General features: G+C 45.7%; 1 protein-coding gene across 3 annotated transcripts; it reads right to left on the bottom strand.

Annotated features, from left to right (window-relative positions):
- Positions 1–664: 664 nt before the first annotated feature.
- Positions 665–23,043, bottom strand: EDF1 (endothelial differentiation related factor 1). Of its 3 annotated transcripts, none has more exons than XM_048822884.2 (5): positions 22,890–23,039; positions 13,915–13,966; positions 3,985–4,145; positions 3,267–3,360; positions 665–1,212 (listed from the first exon to the last, which is right to left on the bottom strand). In XM_048822884.2, the coding sequence occupies exons 1-5, from the start codon at positions 22,965–22,967 to the stop codon at positions 1,151–1,153; spliced, it is 447 nt and encodes a 148-aa protein (XP_048678841.1). In that variant the 5' UTR covers positions 22,968–23,039; the 3' UTR covers positions 665–1,150. The 3 variants fall into 3 exon arrangements, with proteins under 3 accessions (XP_048678841.1, XP_074976721.1, XP_048678840.1); XM_075120620.1 differs by lacking the exon at positions 22,890–23,039 and adding an exon at positions 17,618–17,665; XM_048822883.2 differs by lacking the exon at positions 13,915–13,966 and having other exon boundaries at positions 22,890–23,043.
- Between the last annotated feature and the right edge of the window lie 556 nt (positions 23,044–23,599).

Consider the following 23,599-nt stretch of genomic DNA (forward strand, 5'->3'; position numbering starts at 1 on the left):
CTCTGTACAAGTACAAGCATATGTCATGCAAGTCTAGCTTCTTCAGAACCATCATTCTGAAAACTTGGCTGAAGGAAAGGGTTACATTTCAGCACTCATTTCAGGAGAGAAGTGTGCAGATTTCATCAGTAAGTCTCTCTTGCAGTACTATATAGAGGTCATAAGATGCAGTGCTGACCTTACCTAGGCCATTACACTAAGTTACACTGAGCTGTCATCTCTAGCAAGAGCCCTGGCAAGCTCAGAATATTTGCACCCATTTTGGTTAAAAGAAGTTTGTCCAGTTCCACTGGGAACTACTGGCTTGGTACAAAAGAGAATGGTGCTGGGTAGAAGTACTTATTTTTGACTAGCTGGAAGTTTCCTGGTTTAGTCTAAGTCACTTTCTTTGTGACGACCTTGCTCTATGAACCCACCTCCACTGCACTAGAGTCAACACCATGACTTGTTTCGGATGTCAAGGCTGCTTTCCCAGGCCATGCAGAAGAACATCTCACTTCACTGCTTCTGGCAACATCTGACTCCTCCTGTGCTCTCTGACTTTAGAACTTCAGTGATTTCCTCTGTGCTCTGTGCATTTTCCATTGTGTGTAGTCCCACACACTAAACAGGCACTGGGGAGGTGAGCCACCTCCAGACCCAAGGAATGATCACACCAGCCAACTGAAGGGTAACAAACTTTATTATACATCTCTTTAAAACAGGCTGGAAGGAACAAATAAACGTCATTCCAATATAGTGCCCCAAACCCACCCCTTTTCCATATGGATTCTGATCAACCCCCACCTCTCCCAACCCACCCTCCCTTAAAATTGCTCCAATTAAATTATCCTACTTCAGATCACCCCAACTGTCTTATCAATAGCTATTTCTGAACACCAAGACACACTGTTCTGGCAAAATTAGATGCAATATTTATTGGGTTTAGTTTCTTAATCTCCAGAAAGGAGAAAGGAAAAAACAAAATCAGGAAAATCATTTCTTAAGTTTGCCTTTTTACAGAAGGTAGAAATTCTGCAGGTCCCCATCCCCCCCCAAGCAAGTCTGAAACCCTCTTGTTCTGCTTGGCAACATGAAGAGAGATTCTGGTGGTCAAAGAGCACCAGCCAGATGAGATCAGTCTGAACAAACTGATTTCGAGGCTTTGTTTTCATTTCCCTTTTGGGCCAGCTTCAAGTGGTTTTCCAATATCCCTTCCACGTAGCTTAAGGCCTGGAATGACACACAAAGGAGACAACTTTCAGCAGTTTGCCTTGAGTCCTCCCTACATACTTGTCACCCTGAACCTTCCAACAGCCCAACAAATGAACTAAGGTGGCTGGAGGGAGGGGAGGGAGGGAAGGGAGGGAGAAGTCACCCACTACAAGACAGAGCAAGCACAGAAGAGAGAGGAGGAGAAAGGGAGATTTATTTAAGAAAAAAAATCAGGCTTTATACATAACTGAAAAGAAACTGAAACAGGTAATTGGAAAAACTGACCCTTGCTCAGGTAACTTACAGGCCATTAGCTGAGTCATTGCCCAAAGAATAATCCTGGGGGTGGGGGGGGTGTCACTAGTCTGAGAAGCACCACTCTACTAAGCATCATTGCAAAAGCCATTTCAGATGGTTTTAGCAGCAGATATCCTAGTTCATTACAAATATGAAATTAAGGCTTTGCATAACTAGAAAAGTGGGCACTCAGCCATTAAGGTCAGAAGGGACCATTATGATTGTCTAGTCTGACCTCCTGCACAATGCAGGCCACAGAATCTCACCCACCCACTCTTGCAATAAACCTCTCACCTATGTCTGAGCTATTGAAGTCCTCAAACCATGGTTTAAAGACTTCAAGGTGCAGAGAATCCTCCAGCAAGTGACCCATGCCCCATGCTGCAGAGGAAGGTGAAAACCCCCCCAGGGCTTCTTCCAATCTGCCCTGGAGGAAAATTCCTTCCTGAACCCAAATATGGTGATCAGCTGAACCCTGAGCATGTGGGCAAGATTCGCCAGCCAGATACCCAGGAAAGAATTCTCTGCCACAACTCAGATCCCAGCCCATCACAGGCCATTGGGCCTATTTACCATGAATAGTTAAAGATAATTGACAAAATCATGTTATCCCATATCATATCATCTCCTTCATAAACTTATCCCACTTCCAATGGCACAATGTATTCACTGCAAAATACATGACTTTGGATTTACATAAGGCCTTCAGGTCTCTGCCATCCAAAAAAATCACTATCAGACATAGAGCAAGTCCCAGACACTGAACCAATGTGAGTTTTCAATCCTTGCAGAGAGCTGAAAGCTTTGGAGTTCCTGCTTCTAAATCAGCAGAAACAATCTTAACATTAGGATGCAAAGTGACACCCCATAGGTCAGTGGTCTCCAACCTTTTTACACCAAGATCACGTTTTGAATTTAAGGGCAACCCAGGATCTACCCTGCCTCTTCCCCAAAGCCCCACTCCCTCCATCCCACCTCTGTCCATTTCTTGTTCTCCCGCACCCTCACTCACTTTGACTGGGCTAGGGCTGGGGCACAGGGTGGTGGCGGCTCTGAGAGGGAGGGCAGAGCTGAGGCTTGGGGTGCAGGAGGGGGGTTTGGAGTGCTGGCTCTAGGAGGGGGCTCCTAGGGCTGGGGTGCAGCCTCCCACCAGACAGCACTTACCTCCAGCAGCTCCCAGTTGGTGGTGTAGCATGGCTGCCGCTAAGGCAGGCTCCCTGCCTACCCAGGCCTGCTGCCGCCCCTGAGGAGGGGCTGGGGGCATGTGGCTCTGCGCACTGCCCTTCTCCACAAGCACTGCCCCTGCAGCTCCCACTGGCCACAGCTCCCCATTCCTGGCCAGTGGGAGCTGCAGGGGCAGCGCTTGCAGGCAGGAGCAGCGCGCAGAGGGAGACCCCTGGCTCCCCGCCCCTGGGGCCACACTGGCCGCTTCCAGTGCAGCCCCAGGGGCGGGGGGCCAGGGAAGGCAGAGAGTCTGCCTTAGCAGCAGCCCTGCTACACCACTAGAGATCACGATCGATCGAGAGATCCTCTAGGATCGACCAGTCGATCGCGATTGACCGGTTGGTGACCACTGCCATAGGTGAACCTATGAAACAGCACTGACATCAACCCTGCAAGCATCCTACCGGCAAAGCAACACATGCTGTTTCCCTATAGAATTGCTGGGTGCAAACAGAAAGGAGCTAAATGTAGACAATCAAATGACAGCAGCAGCAGCATCCCTCTCCCCCACACTGAAGTGGTTAGATAGCTACTGTGCATCTGACACTCACCGATGGCTCTTTCGATCTTGCCCAGAACCTGGTTGTTGGGGATTGCTCTTCCGCATTCGTAGTCAGCAATAACTTGTGGTTTTTCATTTATTTTCTAAAAAGAAGATGTGCTTTAAACACATCAGTTTAACAAATAGTGAACATTCAGAAACACAAACCCAAGACATCCCATATTACACGAGTGGCTGCATCTTCTCAGAAGTACACCAGGCTTGCAAGAGTGAATTCTGCCTGTCATCACTGGTTTCTTCTATCTGGGTGCTACCATGCCGATAACAGTTGTATTGTAAAAAGGTCTGCCTCGCTCTCAAGAAATCGGATACAAGAACGATAGTGGAGAGTGTCCACAAGCTACAGCAGTCCAGCAGCATGGCAGACACTTCTGTTTGAAAGCTCAGATACAGATAGGTTTTCAACACCTTATGTCAGGAATTACTATGCCAGGGCTAAGTCAGTTAAAGAGGAAGCCATTTTAACTCCAGCCCACAACATAGCTCACAGGTTCCAGATAGAGGTCCCTGGTCCACCACCTGAGCTGCTAGTTAGCCAGTAAACTGAAAAGTTTTGAAGTCTTCTATTAACCCTTGATGATACCTCCTCACCATCTACCGGTCAGGAGGCTAATTTGACACCATTTACAACCCAGCTCCCTCACATACACAGAGCCTGGCTAAGGAAAAGCAGGAGTAGAGACCAAACGACACTGATAAGCACTCACCGTGGCCAAATCCTTTTGTGTCAGGCCCTTGCTCTGTCGGCCCTGCTGGATTACTTTGCCCACCTCAAGGGGGACTCTGTCATGGTGCAGCTCCTCTGTCTCCCGATCCAGCTTAGCTGTGTTCTTAGTGATAGAATGCTGCTTGTTTTGGCCTGCTGCCCCTAGCATTTAAAACAAAATCAAGAAGAGGCAGTGTCAAAACTGTACTATGGCGAACAAGCACTTTGATGAAAGTCAATCAACTTCCCCAAGCTTTGTAGAATTTTCAGCATTCATCACTCTACCTATTCACGTCACCATTAACTTTATCATACAATCAGACTTTAAGGTCAGAAGGGACCATTATGATGGTCCAGTCTGGCCCCCTGCACAACGCAGGCCACAGAATCTCACCCACCCACTCCTGTAACAAACCTCTCACCTACGTCTGAGCTACTGAAGTCCTCAAATTGTGATTTAAAGACTTCGAGGTGCAGAGAATCCTCCAGCAGGTGACCCGTGCCCCACTCTGCAGAGGAAGGCGAAAAACCCCCAGGGCCTCTGCCAATCTCCCCTGTAGGAAAATTCCTTCCCGACCCCAAATACGGCGATCAGCTAAACCCTGAGCATGTGGGCAAGACTCACCAGCCAGCCACCAAGGAAAGAATTCTCTGTAGTAACTCAGATCCCACCCCATCTAACATCCCATCACAGGCCATTGGGCATATCTACCACTAATAGTCGAAGATCAATTAATTGCCAGAATTAGGCTATCCCATCATATCATCCCCTCCATAAACTTATCAAGCTTAGTCTTGAAGCCATATATGTCTTTTGCCCCCACTGCTTCTCTTGGAAGGTTGTTCCAGAACTTCACTCCTCTGATGGTTAGAAACCTTCGTCTAATTTCAAGTCTAAACTTCCTGATGGCCAGTTTATATCCATTTATTCTTGTGTCCACACTGGTACTGAGCTTAAATAATTCTCCTCCCTCTCTGGTATTTATCCCTCTGATATATTTAGAGAGAGCAATCATATCTCCCCTCAGCCTTCTTTTGGTTAGACTAAACAAGCCAAGCTCCTTGAGTCTCCTTTCATAAGACAGGTTTTCCATTCCTAGTAGCCCTTCTCTGTGCCTGTTCCAGTTTGAATTCATCTTTCTTAAAAATGGGAGACCAGAACTGCACACAATATTCCAGACACGGTCTCACCAGTGCCTTGTATAATGGTACTAACACCTCCTTATCTCTACTGGAAATATCCCGCCTGATGCATCCCAAGACCCCATTAGCTTTTTTTTATGGCCATATCACATTGGCGGCTCATGTGATCAACCAATACTCAGAGGTCCTTCTCCTCCGTTACTTCTAAGAGATGCGCCCCCAGTTTATAACAAAAATTCTTGTTATTAATCCCTAAATACATAACCTTGCACTTTTCACTATTAAATTTCATCCTATTACTCCAGTTTACAAGGTCATCCAGATCCTCTTGTAGGATATCCTGGTTCTTCTCTGTATTGGCAATACCTCCCAGCTTTGCGTCATCCGCAAACTTTATTAGCACATTCCTGCTTTTTGTGCCAAGGTCAGTAATAAAAAGATTAAACAAAATTGGTCCCAAAACCGATCCCTGATGAACTCCACTAGTAACCTCCTTCCAGCCTGACAGTTCATCTTTCAGTGTGACCTGCTGTATTCTCCCCTTTAACCAGTTCCTTATCCACCTTTCAATATTAATATTTTTCCCCACCTTTTCCAATTTAGCTAACAATTCTCCATGTGGAACCATATCAAGTGCCTTACTGAAATCGAGGTAGATGAGATCAACTGCATTTCCTTTGTCTAAAAAAAAAAAATCTGTTACCTTCTCAAAGGAGGAGATCAGGTTAGTTTAACACAATCTACCTTTTGTAAAACCATGTTGTATTTTATCCCAGGTACCATTGACCTCAATGTCCTTAATTACTTTCTCCTTCAAATTTTTTTCCAAGACCTTGCATACTACAGATGTCCAACTAACAGGCCTATAGTTACCCAGATCCTATTTTTAAGAAAGGAAAAAAGTGAACTATGTTAGCAATTCTCCAGTCATATGGTACAACCCCTGAGTTTACAGATTCATTACAAATTTTTGCTAATGAGCTTGCAATTTCATGTGCTAGTTCCTTTAATCTTCATCCAAGAATATTATCTGGGCCCCTGGATTTAGCCCCATTAAGCTGTTCAAGTTTGGCTTCTACCTCGGATGTGGTAATATCTACCTCCATTTCCCCATTCCCATTTGTCGTCCTACCATTATCCCTAAGCTCCTCATTAGTCTCATTCAATACTTTGCCTCAGTCTTTGTTTAGATATTGGGCCATGCCTTGATTATCCTTAACCTCCACTCCATCTTCAGTGTTTAGCAGTCCCACTTCTTCTCTCTTTGTTTTCTTCTTATTTATATGGCTATAGAACTTTTTACTATTGGTTTTAATTCCCTTTGCAAGGTCCAACTCTACATGGCTTTTGGCCTTTCTCACTTTATTCCTACACGTACTGATCTCATTAAGGTAGCTTTCCTTGCTAATCCCTCTCATCTTCCACTCCTTGTAGGCTGCTTTTTCTTAATCACTTCTCTGAGATGCTTGCTCATCCAGCTTGGTCTACAACTCCTGCCTATGAATTTTTTCCCCTTTCTTTGGATGCAGGCTTCTGATAGCTTCTGCAGCTGTGACTTGAAGTAATCCCAGGCCTCCTCTGCCTTTAGATCCACAAGTTCTTCAGTCCAATCCACTTCCCTAACTAATTTCCTTAATTTTTTTAAGTTAGCTCTTTTGAAATAAAAAAGCCTAGTCGCAGATCTATTTTTTGTTTATCCTTCCATTTAGTTTGAACTGAATTAGCCCATGATCGCTCAAACCAAGGCTGTCCCCTACAACCATTTCTTCTAGGAGGTCCTCACTACTCACCAAAACCAAATCTAAAATGGCATCCCCTCTAGTCGGTTCAGCAACTACTTGGTGAAGGAATCCATCAGCTATCGCATCTAGGAAAATCTGAGCCCTATTATTATTAGCACTTGTCCTCCAGTCTATATAGCTTTCTTCCCCAATGTGATTTTTGCCCAGACAGACTGTCTTATCCATTCCATCGCTTCTTATTTCTTTACATTCTACCTCATCATTGATATAAATGTTACTCCACCACCTGTACCTTTATTTCTGTCTTTCCTAAACAGCACATCCCCTTCAATACCTGTAGTCCAGTCATGACTCCTATTCCACCATGTTTCTGTTGTCCCTAGAATATCTGGTTTCATTTCCTGCACCAGTAGCTCTAGTTCCTCCATTTTGTTACCTAGGCTCCTCGCATTGGTGTACAAACATCTTAATTTTTGCTATTTGGCCTCGCTCACATTCTTTACCCGATTAGGCATGGTCATTCTACCGCCAGTATCACCTATTAGACTGGTATGTACACTACCCTTCCTCCTTATGTCCATTCTCCCACCCACAGCTGTATCTTTTCTTTCTTCATTTTCTTCCCTCTCAATGTTAAAATCCGGTGTAGAGGTTACCTGGACATCTCCCAACCATCTTCCCCAGATTCCATCAGTTCCACTGATGCAGAAGTTACCATAGAATCACTCTTCAGAACCTAAGCTTTTAATTAAAAAAATTCAGCACTGATGATTGCAAAGAAAACCTTCCAAACAAAACTTAAGTGCAACTGAGGCAACGCTGCCTGCAGACTGCCTGAAATAATACTTGAGAGAGGTGTTAACTGCTTTATTAATCTTAATTGGCTTGACTCTGAAACCTAATGACAACAATCTAAACTATGCTGCTGGCCATTTTACCAGAAACCCTGTTAATGTTTTAACCCGCAACCCTCTACCCCAGCTGCCAAGCACTCCAAGCTCCCCTGCCACTCCCACCACAACTTGTATGATGGAATTGTACAGTGCAGTCTGTGGCATGTTGAAAACTGAAAATTTAGGGCCAGAATAAAATGTAATGCACTACCAAAACACAGACTACTGGCTTATTGGTTTTCATATTTCAGTTTAAAATATTAATTTGACTTTGAATTGCTATAGAACTTCCAGTCTACCACATAATTTAAGTCTAGTTCACTGTGGAGTATGAAGGGCCTTCAAGCTGTTACTCAATAAAACGTACATGGACCAAGAGAAGTTAAAGTACACTCATTTGAGGGAAGGTAGCTAAGTACCCAAATACTCTCACAATTCACATTGAGTACACATGCATAAAATATTACACTGCATAATCAAGCAACAAAGCTAATTCCATCCAAACCTCAGCCTATACACCTGAAAAGTCTATACTCTCACTAGATTACAAATATTTCCAGTTTTGACTTTCTGTAGAACTAATTTTCATTTGTGGTCAAGGATTTCAGGAATTTCTATTGTCAGATTTTTCAAACATGCAGAATTACCTTCCTCTTGTGCATGCATTTGCCAACCAAATGGTGTTGGAAGTATAAGGGTATTCCAAACATTGTTACCTTTCCCTCAACAGTGCACTTTAATCGTTTAAAAAAGCTCTAACGCATTTCAAACCAACATTCCTTGATATACATTTTAATTTCAAAGTGACCTGCAAATAATATAAATTGGGCTTATATCCTTTTTGCTTATAATGTATATAGACTTTAAGGTCAGAAGGGACCATCATGATCATCTAGTCCAGGGTTTCTCAACCTCTTGTTCAGAGCCACGGCTCCCCCACCCCCAACATATTACAAAAAAACACAGCCCACCTGTGCCACAACTGTTTTTCCTGCGTATCCAGTAGATTAAAAACCAGGGCCAGTGTTATGGGGTACCAAGCAGGGCAACCGTTCAGGGCCCCATGAAGTTAAGTTGCTCAGGCTTTGGCTTTAGCCCTGGGCAGTGAGGCTCAGGCTTTGGGTTCAGCCCTGGGCCCCAGAAAATTTAATGCTGGCTCTTTGGTTTATTTTGGCAGACCCCCTGAATCTGCTCATGGCTCCGCAGGGGGCCCTGGACAAGAACCACTGATCTAGTCTGACCTCCTGCACCCACGCCTAGAAATAGACCCCTAAGCTCTGGCTGAGTTGCTGAAGTCCTCAAATCATGGTTTAAAAGACTTCAAGTTACAGAGAATCCACCATTTACACTAGTTTAAACCTGCAGGCAACCAGCGCCACATGCTGCAGAGGAAGGCAAAAACAAAAAACCACAAACAAAAACCCACAGCATTTCTGCCAATCTGACCCCAGGGGAAAATTCCGACCCCAAATATGGTGATCAGTTAGAGCCTGTGCATGTGGGTAAGACCCACCAGGCAGATACCCAGGAAAAAAATTCTCTGTAGTAACTCAGAGCTCTCCCCATCTAGTGTCTCATTTCCAGACATTGGGTTTTTTTGCTATTGGCAGTCATCAATGGACCATATGCCATTGTAGACAGCCGCATCATACCATCCCCTCCATAAATTTATCAAGCTCAGGTCTTGAAGCCAGTTAGGTTTTTTTGCCCCCACTGCTCCCCTTAGAAGGCTGTTCCAGAACTTCATTCCTCTCCTCTGATGGTTAGAAACCTTCATTTAATTTCAAGGCTAACCTTGTTCATGGCCAGTTTATATCCATTTGTTCTTGTGACTCCACAGGTACTTAACTTAAATAAGTCTTCCCCCTCCCTGGTATTTATCCCTCTGATGTATTTATACCTTTTGGTGAGGCTAAACAAGACAAGCTCTTTGAGTTTCCTCTCATAAGGTAGGTTTCAGAGGAACAGCCGTGTTAGTCTGTATTCGCAAAAAGAAAAGGAGTACTTGTGGCACCTTAGAGACTAACCAATTTATTTGAGCATGAGCTTTCGTGAGCTACAGCTCACTTCATCAGATGTTTACCGTGGAAACTGCAGCAGATAAAGTCTGCTGCAGTTTCCACGGTAAACATCTGATGAAGTGAGCTGTAGCTCACGAAAGCTCATGCTCAAATAAATTGGTTAGTCTCTAAGGTGCCACAAGTACTCCTTTTCTCTCATAAGGTAGATTTTCTATTCCTTGGATCATCCTAGTAGCCGTCCTCTGCACCTGTTCGTTTGAATTCATCCTTCTTAAACATGGGAGACCAGAACCGCACACAGTACTCCAGATGAGAGCTCAGCAGTGCCTTGTATAATGGTACTAACACCTCCCTGTCTCTACTGGAAATACCTCCCCCGATGCATTTTAGGACAGCATTAACCTTCTTCACAGCTGCATTACACTGGCAGCTCACAGTCATCCTACGATCAGCCAATACACCCAGGTCTTTCTCCTCTTCTGTCACTTCCAACTGATAAGTCCCCAGCAGATAGCAAAAAATCTTGTTGTTAGTCCTTAAGTGCATGACCTTGCACTATTAAATTTCATCCTATTTCTATTACTCCAGCTTACAAGGTCATCCAGATCTTCACATGTGATAGTCTGGTCCTCCTCCATACTGCAATACCTCCCAACTGTGTGTCCTCTGCAACTGTCATTAGCGTACTCCCACTTGTTGTGCTAAGATATAAGAGACTGAAAGGTTTTTTTGTTTTATTTATTTATTTTTTTAAAGGGATCAGTGTCAACTCCTGCTTCCCCTGGTTTTACTGCAGGACCCACTGAAGGTCTCAGAGGATGTACTGTTAGTTCTCTCTGAATAACCCAAGAGGTGAGGGTGTTGACTCTTGAACAAAGATGTTCCTTCCCCAAAATGTTAACCACTACAGATAATTCAGCATTAGCAACAAAAAAACAAAACAAAAATCCACAAAGTTTTAAACAACCTGAATAAAAATCCCTTCCCCTCCAAGTTTTCACTCTTTTGGCTGTTGGCAGTTCATTAGATTTCCAGTTATCACAGACTCTCTCAAGCTGTAAGAGACCTTAATTTCTAACATCACACACTTTCCCCACTGATGGTGAGTACTATTATATATTAAACATCCATATTTTATTTTAAATTTGTATTGCCCTGTAGCATTTCATTCTCGGTAGTGATATTGAAGTTAACACAGATATTTCACAGTGATTATTCATGTTAACATGCTTAATACATGTGTGTGGGTGTGTTTTATTAAATGACAGACTTGAATCATAAAGCTAAGATAAAGAGTTCATGTGTACGGACTGTTTTCTTTCAAACTCTGATACGAATATTAAATAAGCCACAAAAGGCTTGAAAGTTTCAAATATGGTTTTATATATGCCTACAATAATTTTATTTTACAAAATCAAAGTTAATACTCTTCATAAACTCAAAACAGATTCAAAACAAAACAGTTTTCTTTAAGTGTTTTAATGCTAATATTTACATCTATTTGACATTTTATTTATGTACTTTTTCAAAGTCTCAGATGTAATTTATTACATCTTTCTTGGAGGTTATTTTTAAGTTATACAGTGGTTTCATTTCATTTAACAATATAAGCAATATGCCCTGGATATATTATTAATGCACAGCATTGTATGCATTTGTTGAACAGGTGCACTTGCTTTGTGAAAAATGACAGGTTTCAGAGTAACAGCCATGTTAGTCTGTATTCGCAAAAAGAAAAGGAGTACTTGTAGCACCTTAGAGACTAACCAATTTATTTGAGCATGAGCTTTCGTGAGCTACAGCTCACTTCATCAGATGTATACCGTGGAAACTGCAGCAGACTTTATATACACACAGAGATCATGAAACAATACCTCCTCCCACCCCACTGTCCTGCTGGTAATAGCTTATCTAAAGTGATCATCAGGTCACTTTAGATAAGCTATTACCAGCAGGACAGTGGGGTGGGAGGAGGTATTGTTTCATGATCTCTGTGTGTATATAAAGTCTGCTGCAGTTTCCACGGTATACATCTGATGAAGTGAGCTGTAGCTCACGAAAGCTCATGCTCAAATAAATTAGTTAGTCTCTAAGGTGCTACAAGTACTCCTTTTCTTTTTGTGAAAAATGTTTTTCTGGAGTCCAGACTTTGACTGTACCTTGGCCAAGAAATATAGACCTTGACAAAAAAAAAAAAATAGGACTATCCTGGATCCCCCTTCTCCTTTATTTCCACTTAAATTTATATTTGTTTTCAAGTCTGATCATTACATATAGCAAACTTTATTAGAAGAGGGTACTTTAATGAGCTAGAGATGTGTTTTATCCTTTTCTGGATTACATTATTACAATCAACATCTAGAAAGGAAATGCACAAATTTAAAAAATCAACATTCACCATTCTTAACTTCTCCCCATTGTTTTCTTAACCTTTCCCTATTATCCTTAACTATTGAAGCACATATATTATGTATTGTCAGAGCCTGACCTGAGACCTCTGCAAAACGAAAACGACTGAAGGACTGTTGAGAGTTTAGAGGTCTTAAATATTCATTATTTTCTCTAAGGTTTTTAGGGGGAAATCCACATAAAGTACAGACAGAATAGTACCATTACACTGTATTATGTAAATACATGTTTACACTTCTTAAAGAACTTTAAATAGGTTGTCAATATAATAGACTGCAAGAGTTCCAACATCTGTAACGATTTAATTCATAATTAAAAACTAGTGCAATAGCTATTTTATATATCTCACTTCTTGTATTTTGAAAGAGTGAATTTATGGAAATATGTATTATTTTAGCTCTACTGCATAACAGTGTTGCTATGGTTAAAGATGCTGTAACAGTTCTATTTTATATACATCAGCCACTAGGATCTTATCTTTTAGATATTTGCTCCAAGCTGCATTTTTGGATTAAAGAATTTTAGCCAAAATTATATTTTTGGTAGTTTTCCAAAAGAGACTATCTGTTTTTAGAGTTTTGTAAATGCAATACACATAAACGAATTCATTTATGTAAAAAGCAAGTATTTTTTTAAAAAAATACAGAGCTCAATTCTCAGTTACACCAAGTCCTTTTTACATAATTCAGTAAGCATAAAGGGGCCTTGATTTAGGAGTAAATGATGTTTATACCCACTATAAGGGCCCACTTTACAGTCAGAGCAGTGTAAAAGTTCAGGTGCCAACACCATGGGGGGGGGGGGGGAAGATTGTCCCACTGATCAGCAACTCCTCCTCCCTCTCAGCTGTTTGGCAGCCAGTGGGATTAAGGTGAATCACTCAGGATGCAAACACCTCCAGAGAGGTATCACCCCTGGGGGAGGTTGGCACGTAATGGTTCAAACTGGGTTTTCCAGAGACCAACAGACAATGAAAAGGTTTTTGGCATAAAAAAATCCCAGAGATTAAACTGACACATGGGTCTTTTTTCTAATTCAGCAAATGGCCACAACCTTCTGTGAGAGAGAGGACGGAAGATTGGATATTAGGAAAACCTTTTTCACTAGGAGGGTGGTGAAGCACTGGAATAGTTACCCAGGGAGGTGGTGGAAACTCCTTCCTTTGAGGTTTTTAAGGTCAGGCTTGACAAAGCCCTGGCTGGGATGATTTAGTTGGGGATTGGTCCTGCTTTGAGCAGGGGGTTGGACTAGATGACCTCCTGAGGTCCCTTCCAACCCTGATATTCTATGAGGGAAACCCTTGCAGAAGGGTTGGAAAGACTTTGGCTTATTAGGACCACCTAGGATGAATGGGTGACCTTTGGTAAGCTTCTGCCATGCATATGGGAACTTTTATTTGTTTAATATGTTCCCTACGATTAAATGCAATTTGCTTTGTAACTAGCACACACTGTTGTAACCCCTGGAGAAAGTTTAAAGAGTGCTGGGGAAAATCACAGAGGTGCTGCAAAAACCCTAAGTCCCCAAGTCTGGAGGAAGAGAGATAAGGTCCCTGTCTGAGAGACGCAAGGGCTGGGACCCTGAAATCTGAAGTGGGTACCCTTGAGGAATGCTGGGGTACATGTGTGCAGTTAACCCTAAAACTGTGACAGGGGTAACTATGAAGTTAAAGGAAAACATGAAACTGGCCTTCCCTACCCACCCCCGAGACAGAAATACCTACATTTCTTGGAGGTCTCTACATCTTCTCCTCTTCTCTGAGCTGCTAAGATTGCCTAGAAATAAGAAATTTAACTTTATCAAGATTAGTTCCATTAACATAAGGCACAGACCACTATTTAAACACTTTAACAAAGAATGATTTATCCTCAAACAGCCAAGCTGCTAGCAAAAAAAAAAACCTCCCTGAGCATGTATCCAGGCAACCGCAATGACTTTGCTACAAGAGGAGAGGAAAGGAAGTAGCCTGCTTTGGCAGTTGGATAGGAGATTTATTAGTTCTGAGAAGTACATTGGAAGAACTCTCCATATTAATAGAAACATTTTGGATGTTCTGGAGAAAAAAATTATGTTATGTGGATTTTAATCTTCCTTCACCCAGTTTGAGAAAGAAACATTGCTTTATAGTCCTTATTATCGAGAAAGCAATGTAAAATGGGCTAGGATAATGTCTAGAGGTGTGTCTAGACTGCAATTTAAGTCCCAGGTTTGAACTCAGGCTCAAGCCTAATCCACCATCTACACATAAATCATGAAAACCCAAGGTAGGGGTGCAATTTCAGACCGGTGGAGTGGGGGAAGACAGCAACTTTACCCATGATTCAAGGGGCTACTTAAGGCACCTGATAACCTAGGCCTGGTCTACACTACAAAGTTAGGTCGACATAAGCCGCGTTAGGTCAATTTAATAACTTATGTGTCTATACTACTGAGTCCCCTTCCGCTGACCTCAAGGGCCTATAAAGTCAACTTTGTACTCCACCTCCATGAGAGGCACAGCGCTTGATTCGACATCCAAGGGTTGACATGGGGATAGTGTAGACACGGTGTTGTGTAATTTGAATGAACTGGCCTCCAGGTGTCGTCCCACAGTGCTCTGCTTTGACCACTCTGGAGAGCACTTTCAACTCCACTGCACATCAGCCAGGTACACAGAAAACAGTTGCCCCCCTGTTAAAGCCCTGGAAACTTTTGAATTTTCATTTCCTGTTTGATCAGCATGGAGAGCTTGTCAGCATAGCTGACATGGATGCTCAAGGCCGCAAATGTGCTCCAGCATGGAGTACACAGGAGGTGCTGGATCTTATTGCTGTGTGGGGATAAGAGTCTGTGCAGGCAGAGCTCCGATCCAGCAGAAGAAATGCTGACATCTTTGCCAAAATCACACAGGGCATTGGGGAAAAGGGATACAACACGGACACACAGAAGTGCGACATGAAAATAAAGGTGCTTCAGCAAGCATACCAGAAGATAAAGGGAGGCAAACAGTCACTCTGGTTCTGATCCACAGACATGCCACTTCTATGAGGAGCTGCATGTGATTCTTGGCGGCAACCCCATCACTACCCCAAAATGCTCCATGGATACCTCCCAGGAGCCCCGGGCGACCTCAAGCAACAACAAGGACATTGTTGATGAGGAAGAGGAGGAGAATGCAGGACAGGCAAGCGAAGGATCCATTCTCCCTCAACAGCCAAGAACCCTTTTTAAACTCTGGAGCACATCCCCACACAGGACCAATTGCCGGCAGAGCATGATGCCCGGGAAGACACCTCTGGTGAGTCCACATTTCCAATCAAACTGTCGGGGTTACATGCTATTATTTTTAATGTTGAATCTGAAGAAAAAAGGAGGTGTCGTGGGTATCGGTGACCACTCCAGCTATGCAGAGGGAGCTCTCCAAAAGACTGTTTATGTGCATGGGGATGGCCCTGGAATCCTTCATGGAGATCTCTAGGAAGCTTTCATGGAGGTACTCTGCAATCCTTTGCAGAAGGTTTTGGGAAGGGCTGCCTTATTTCGTCCACCACGGTAGGATACTTTCCCCCGCCACTCCAGTATTAACTCTGCTGGCATCATTGCGGGGCACAGCACTGCAGCATAAGGACCAGGTCTGTACCCAGACGCTTGCAGCATTTGCTCCCTTTCCGCCTCCCTTACCCTCAGGAAAGTGATATTGTATGTGGTCACCTAGGGGAAACGGGGGGAGTTTTAAATGCTAGCCCTTAAACCACAAGCAATTTGACAAGTAATCCACCCCATTTGGTGAATTCTCAGTCACAGAACCACACTTTCCCAAGTGTGCTCTGGTTGTGGTTGGAAGGGATCATCACATATTGCAACCAGCACTTAAAAATGGGGAGGCGGATGTTTCCTGTTTGTCTCCTTTCCCCCCGCCCCCAACCCAGTGCCACTTTTGTAACAACCAAACTATTTGCAGAGCTTGACACTGGTGCCTGTCCTCAAGCAATATCAAGGTTGCTAGGGGAAAAGGGGCCTTTTCTCAAGTTCCAACCTGTGATCCCAAGAATGTGCTGCAGCTTTTGTGAAGACAAGACCTCTCACCCATGCCTCGTGGACTACACACCATGGCTGGAGCAGCAAACCAACTCCTGCAATAGCCAGTGGTTGTGATTACGTTGTGGCTTGCAGGGAAGTGCATTGAGGGATGTTTCTTTTTATAAAAGAATTAACCTTGCACCAGAAACAATGCATGCACTGTCAATGCTACCCTTGTGCTTTGTATTCTTTACAGCTGAAACCTGTCCATTGGCACATCCTCCACACTGGAGCAGAGACTTTCCCAGATTAGAAGGCAGAAAAAGACTACTTGGGAGGACTTGTTCAATGAATTAATGCACGCCTCCAAGAGTGACAAGACGGAGCTCAGAGCATGGAGGATTACACTGCGTGACAGCCTGCATAAGGACAGCATGTAGGGAACAAGAGCGTGCCACCGAGGAAGAGATGCTGTGGATTATGAAGGAACAAACAGACATAGGGGGAGGGATAGCTCAGTGGTTTAAGCATTGGCCTGATAAACCCAGGGTTTTGAGTTCAATCCTTGAGGGGGCCATTTAGGGATCTGGGGCAAAAACTGGTCCTGCTTTGAGCAGGGGGTTGGACTAGATCTCCTGAGGTCCCTTCCAACCCAGATATTCTATGATTAGACGTCCGATTGAGGCTCAAGAAAGGCAGCTGGATGCTTGAATCCCTCTGGAGCCATTGCTGAACCTGCTGCCATCATCACCCAGTTCTACATCCTCCCTGCCCCCCACAAACATCTGGGGGAGGGGGGGAGAGGAGCACTCAATACCAGGGGAGGGTACAAGGACCAGAAGGTGCCCGTTCCCGCACCTTTGATGGTTATTGCAGTGCATCTGTAAGCAAGCTTTCCTTGTTCCCGCCCCCGCAGTATCAGCAGCCCTTTTTGCCCCAAGTAATCTTACTTTTCTTTGCTGTCTGTGTGTTTGTGACCATAATAAAACTTTACAGATTGAAGAGCCTTTTCTCCTCATTCATCAGTACACTGTGGTTAGTGGGGGTGGAGTTTACAGGGGAGAAAATGCAATGAAGGAAACAGCTTGGTAAGGAACAACACACATGTGTTCCGTCTACAGTCCCACAGCAGTTAGGGAACCGCATAGTGGCAAAACCATCCACTATGCCCTGCATGTTGCCCAGAGTCACTGTCCTTCGTACCAGAAGTCTATTGATTGCCCTGGAAACTTGGATCACAGCAGACCCCACGGTAGATTTACCCACTCCAAGTTGATTCCCCACTAATCGGTAGCAGTCTGACATTGCAAGCTTCCAGAGAGCTATCGCCACTCGCTTCTCAACTGTCAGAGCAGCTCTCATTTTACTATTGCTGCGCTTTAGGGCTGGGGAAAGCTCCTCACACAGTTCCATGAAAGTGGCCTTACGCATTCGAAAGTTCTGCGGCCACTGCTCGTCATCCCATAGCTGTATAACTATGCGGTCCCACCAGTCAGTGCTTGTTTCCTGGGCCCAGAAGCGGTGTTCCACCATGTCAAGGTGATGCGTGACTGTTGCCAGCATCTGCTAATTGCTCCGGTCCATGGCTTCCAGCAGGGCTGCTTGCGTGGCATCACATTGTTCCTGCTTCGGCTCAGTATATACTGCAGGATAAGACATGAGGTGTTTGTAATGCTCACAACAACAGTGTACAGCTGATCAGAGTCCACGCTTGCCATGCTATGGCGTCTGCGCGGGTAACCCAGGTTTAGGAAAAAAGGCGCGAAAAAGGCTTGGTTTCTTTGCTGTGCATTTCAGGGAGAGAGGGAGGTAAGTGCATCATGGGAGGCTAACGCCATGTTATAACCACCCGCGCAAATGTTTTGGTCCCATGAGGCATCGTAAGCCCAACCCAAAATTCCACTCAGCTCCATGCACTCACCCATAGTGCAGCGCTCTGTGCATTGATGCAAGCCCTGCTAGGGAGGATGCACTCCACCGACACTATGAGCATAGTGAGGACACACAAGATCAACTTGCTTAAATCGGCGGATCAATGTCGATTAACATAAAATCAACTTAACTTTGTAGTGTAAATATACCCTTAGATACAGTACTCCTAATTACTATATAAAGAAAAAATATACAAACCCCAATTAAAGCCATTGTTCTAAATTTACACATAAATTTAAAATATCAGGAGACAATACAACAAGATATTCCCAATCCCAAGCCTTGAGGTATCAATTTTGGAGCCTTACAAGGTATCAGAAACACACGTCTGATACTTTATACACTACCTTTAGTAGAGATAAATAAAATAGGCTTCCTTTCTCTAACAGATGTTCTGTGTTACTGCCACTATCTACTCTATTTTAGTCAATTGTTTTCACACTACTAAAAATGTATTTAATTTTAACATGTGATTACTTTTTTTCCTCTTATTAAGAATGGGAAATTTTTCTAATTATTTTGGCATTTATATTTACTGATCACAATCACGTATCTGACTCACTAACATTTGACTCCATCATTGCTATTAGTATCAGACTTGGAACCGCATTTGTTTTCCTATGAATTTTAAGTTATTTTACAGATATAACTAAAAATACTATTTGAAAATAAATAACCTTCATCTGTAGTGTGTCTGAAGTTGTGCGTTTAGCTAATTTTTTTTAAACTGGCATTGCTAAGGGGAGTACAAGCTAAATTTACATTCAAGAAGGATCACATTATTTGATTGTATCACTTTAAACAATGATTGACAAAGCTCAACATGGTCAGTAATAATGATAAATTACTCCAGCCAGGACCAGTTAGGCATTTTAGAACTCACTACTCAAAGAATTAAATTTAAGCATAAGAAAGAAAAACAAAACTATGAAATAGACAGAACCAGTCAAAAAAACTAAAATAAGCACTGTAGTTCTTAAAGAACTTTTTAAAGAAAAAAAACCACAGAGACTAGATGTGCATTTCGACGGGAAGTACCAAGTAGTAACAGCACCACCACTAGTGTGTGAGGGAGATTAAGTGTGAACCTGAGTGTGTCAGCACACCAAGCACTTTTTCAGTATAGCAGCAGCTGAAGCACCAACTCCTGAGCCAGAGGCAGCAACAGACAGGCCCTGTCCTCTCACCCAGCTTAGTGAGACCAGACACATGGGGGAGCAGCTTGGCCAGCGGCAGCCGCAGTGGAAGACAGAGTGGGAGAGTAGGGGTGGCATCTCCCACCCTGCTGCAAACTGCACCCGAATGTGGTATGAAGCTTGGGGGCAGGACAGGTGCTCCTCTGACTCACGGCTCTGACCTAGAGTCCCAGGACCCCTTGAGGGTGAAGGGTCTGAGCCTGAATCAAGCGGGGATCCAGGATTCAATCCCTATTGCTTTGAAGTGTAGATGCAGTCCCACTGGACTGGTGTTTGAGGAGTCTGCCGAAAATATTCCACAATCCCACGGGCTGATTTTCTTTGTCCTCTGGATAGTCAGGTTTGGTGGACAGCCAAGTTTTCCCACACTGCACCACAAACAAAGGGCTAGAGTGGCCACATTTTGGGAAGGCACTAGGAAGTCTAGGACATGGGTGGTTGGACTCGGGCTCACATAATTCAGTGTAGACACTCAAGCCCTAAATTAACAAACCCAGGGTCTGCTAACTTGAGTTCTACTAAACTTGGGCTTACATTGCACTGCAGACAGACCCTGAAGCTGCATATATCTGAAGACATGGTTAAGGATACAATTCTCTTATGGAAGTTACAGATTCCATGACTTTCCAGGACCTTCATGACTTCTTCTGGGGCGGGGCAGAGCCAGCACCCTGCCCCGGGGCCCCCAAAACAGCTAGCCAGCAGCCTGCCCAGGGGACCTCTGCTATGGTGCTGGGCCCCAACCCTCTGGAGTAGCAGCTGGAGTGTGGTCAGCCCTCTTGGGGCTGGAGAAGAAGCAGTTAGCCCCTGCCACAGGAGCATCGGTGGGGCTGGAGCAACTGCAAGCCCTGGCAGTGCTGTTTGTTCCTCCTTTTGCTCCCCAGGGTATTTTTAGTGAAAGTCAGAGACAGGTCACAGGCTTCCATAAATTTCTGTTTATTGCCCGTGACCTGAATACCCGTGACAGAATCTTAACCTTACATATGGTCTAATCTCATTCACTCAGATGTTTTGCTGAGGTCATCATTTTTGTCTAGTTAAAGAGTAACTGTGTACAAACTTGTCAGGAAAAAAAAACTGTTTCAAGTCATACACAGAAATGCTCTTTTATGACTTCTCACAGTTGGATAAGAGATTGTTTCCATACCTAGCTAACTTATCCACTTGCTCTCCTAAAATAATTAGACTATAGATGAGAAGTCTGGTGGCATCTTAAAGACCAATAGATTTCTTTGGGCATAAGCTTTCATGCATAAAAAACCCACTTTTTCAGATGCATGGAGATGCATAAAACTGTTAGTCTTTAAGGTGCCACCGGACTCCTCATTGTTTTTGTGGACACAGACTAACGCAGCTACCCCCTGATACGTAGACTATAGATCAGGGCCGGCTCCAGGCACCAGCTTTCCAAGCAGATGCTTGGGGTGGCAATTAGAACGGGGCGGCAGTCCATGTCCCGTGGCGGCAATTCGGCAGCTGCTCTGCCACTGTTGTGGCGGTGGCAATTTGGCGGCAGCTGCTTGGGGCAGCAAAATTGCTAGAGCTGCCCCTGCTATAGATGGTTATTTTTTAAGTAGCCAGTAAACAAAATGCAGCACTAACCATTAGTATTATTAAACACAAACTCCAACTAAGTACAAGTTAATGGAGAAAAGTACTTATCTCCACTGATACCAAAACCACATGCTCCAGTTTCACCTTGGAACTTTTAGAGTTACCTAGGAACAAACAGATGATAGGCAAAGGTCACAGAATTTGGTATTCAGCTGCCCTACCATGAGGGGCAAAAGGATCAAGGTGACAGATGATTACGAAACAGCTAAGAGATGGTTATCATACAGGTTTTTTGTACAACTGTTCACAGATGGACTGTTTTCAGTTAGGAATTGTGTTCATTTTTATTGCCACCCAACAGTAGTTGCACCAAACAGCTACATGACTTTGTTTTCAGGCAATGAACCCACATGTGAAATAAGTAATATGAACTTGGGAAGTTTGCAGCAGCTTCTTCCCAAAGCTGTTGTCCAATCACAAAAATCCTTAAAAGTGAAATAGACCATAGGAGAACTGCAGTACTAGATGTGTGTCAAAAGCTCCTTCCTTTGGGGTTGGGGCAGGACATACACTCCAAGTAGTTTATACTTGTTTCGGCTCCACCCCATTATGTTGCATCAGCCAGCTTATTTGATGCACAGCAGTTTTGAAATATTATTTTTAATATACAGTAAATTATCTGTTCTCTATCTTTAATGGGGGTAAGACCTTTGAAAGCCACTGAATGTCCGAACGCACACAAGAACAAGCCAGTGCAACACTGGAGGAGCTTAAGAGAGAGATTAATTTTTAGAATCTGTGCCAAATGCCCCTCTCAGCCTGGTCAGCAGGGTCATATATTGAAAGATGAACTACATTATCTGCAATTCTGTATTTCCAGCTGTATTCCATCTTATTCCTACTAGAAGTAGCAATTCAAGGGGCAACATTATATCTTGCCAAGTCAGTGCTTTTCCTGGATAAGAGTGAAGCCTCAGTGTCAATTCTGTCTTTTCAGCAAAAAAGATGGAAAGCACCAAGATGTCACACGAGAGACCAGCAGCCATTTGTCACTGTACAATAATCTAGGTGAATTAATCTTCCTGCACAGACACCAAGTTATTAGAAAAAAGCCACCCTACACGTGCCAGCAATGGACCACACCAAGCCAGACAAAGCCCCCTTTTCTATGTCACACTCCTTCCAGCCGCGCTGCGGCCGAGCAGTGACCGGATTCTGCGTTCGGACCGTTTACTGGAGCGGGGGGTCTCAACCTCTCTCTTTCGGAGCCCCCCCAACAGGCTACACAAACTCCACGGCCCCCCTGCGCCACAGCACCTGGTTTTCTGCGGATACAAGCCAGGGCTCGCGTTAGGAGGTAGCCAGCAGGGCAACTGCCCAGGGCCCCTGGGCTCAGGGGGCACCATGAAGCTAAGCTGCCCAGGCTCCAGCCCCAGGAGGCGGGGCGCGGGGCCCCGGGGGGAGCATCCCGCCCAGCACGGCTATGCCCTCAACAAAAGGCCCCCGCCAGCAGCCAATATCCAGCCCGCTCCCAAGAGGGGTGCTGGGTGGCGAGCAGGGCAAGGACCCCAGCGAGCGCTACTCGGCGCGCAGCAGGGCGCCCCGCTTCCAGCCATCCGCACAAGGCCGCGCAGAGAGCGGCGGCGCGGGTCCCACAGCCCCGCGCCGCCGCGAGTCCCGCGCCGCGCCCGCCCCGCAGCCAGCCCCCGAGCGCGAGCGGGGCGCGGCGGCCGCCCGGCCCCGGCCGGTGAGCCCCGCCCCGCCCCGCCCAGCACACGGCAGCGGCTGCGGGGAGCCGGGCCCCGGGCAGCGGCTGCGGGGAGCCGGGCCCCGGGCAGCGGCTGCGGGGAGCCGGGCCCCGGGCAGCGGCTGCGGGGAGCCGGGCCGGGCCCGCCCCGCGCCTCCTCCCCCGCGGGCTCAGCCAGCGCCTGAGGGGACCCGGCCCGCAGCCAGGGAGGGGCCGGGCCGACGGGACCCGCTCGGACAGCCCCGGCCCGGGCTCCGGGCACCCCCTGACCTGCTTGGACTTGGCCTGGGCCGCGCTCGGCCCCTTCTTGCGCAGCACCGTGACCGTGTCCCAGTCGCTCTCCGCCATGGCACCGACCGACTCCGCCCGCAGCGCAGCCTCCTCTTGCGCTCTCCAGCCCGCCGCTCATAGGGCGACCTGCCTGTCACTCCTCAAGTAGACTTGCACTGATTGGATGAGAGAGGGGTCCCGAACCGGAACGGCTGTGCGGACGATCGGCGCGCTGATTGGTGCACATACGCGCCACTCATTAAATACGTTGCCTTACTGGGTGAGAATGACGCCTTCTGGAGGGTGGGACTTCGGGGCGCCTTGTCTCAATAGGCTTCGGCGTCAACACGCTTCTGGGCCCGCGCGGACGCGGCTCGGGGGCGGGGGCGGGGGCGGGGCCGGGCTGAGCGGCGAGGGACGCGGGGCTGCGGCTGGCTCCGCGCTCGGGGGCGTGGCTGGGGCAGGAGTTTGCTGGGCAGCGCCGGCCCCGGGACCTCCGCCGCCCCGAGCCACAGGCTGTCCGGCCTCCCCGTCCCCCGCGGCTCCACCGCGTCCCCGGCCTGCCCCAAACCCCCCGCTCCGCCTGCCCCCCGGGCGAGCTGCATCCCCCCATTGCCCCCTGCGGGTCCCCCCACCCCCCCGCTCCGCCTGCCCCCCCCGGGCGTGCTGCATCCCCCCATTGCCCCCTGCGGGTCCCCCCACCCCCCCGC

This window comes from Caretta caretta, chromosome 16 (genome assembly GCF_965140235.1).
Source record: "Caretta caretta isolate rCarCar2 chromosome 16, rCarCar1.hap1, whole genome shotgun sequence".
In the NCBI taxonomy this organism is placed as follows: Eukaryota; Metazoa; Chordata; order Testudines; family Cheloniidae; genus Caretta; species Caretta caretta.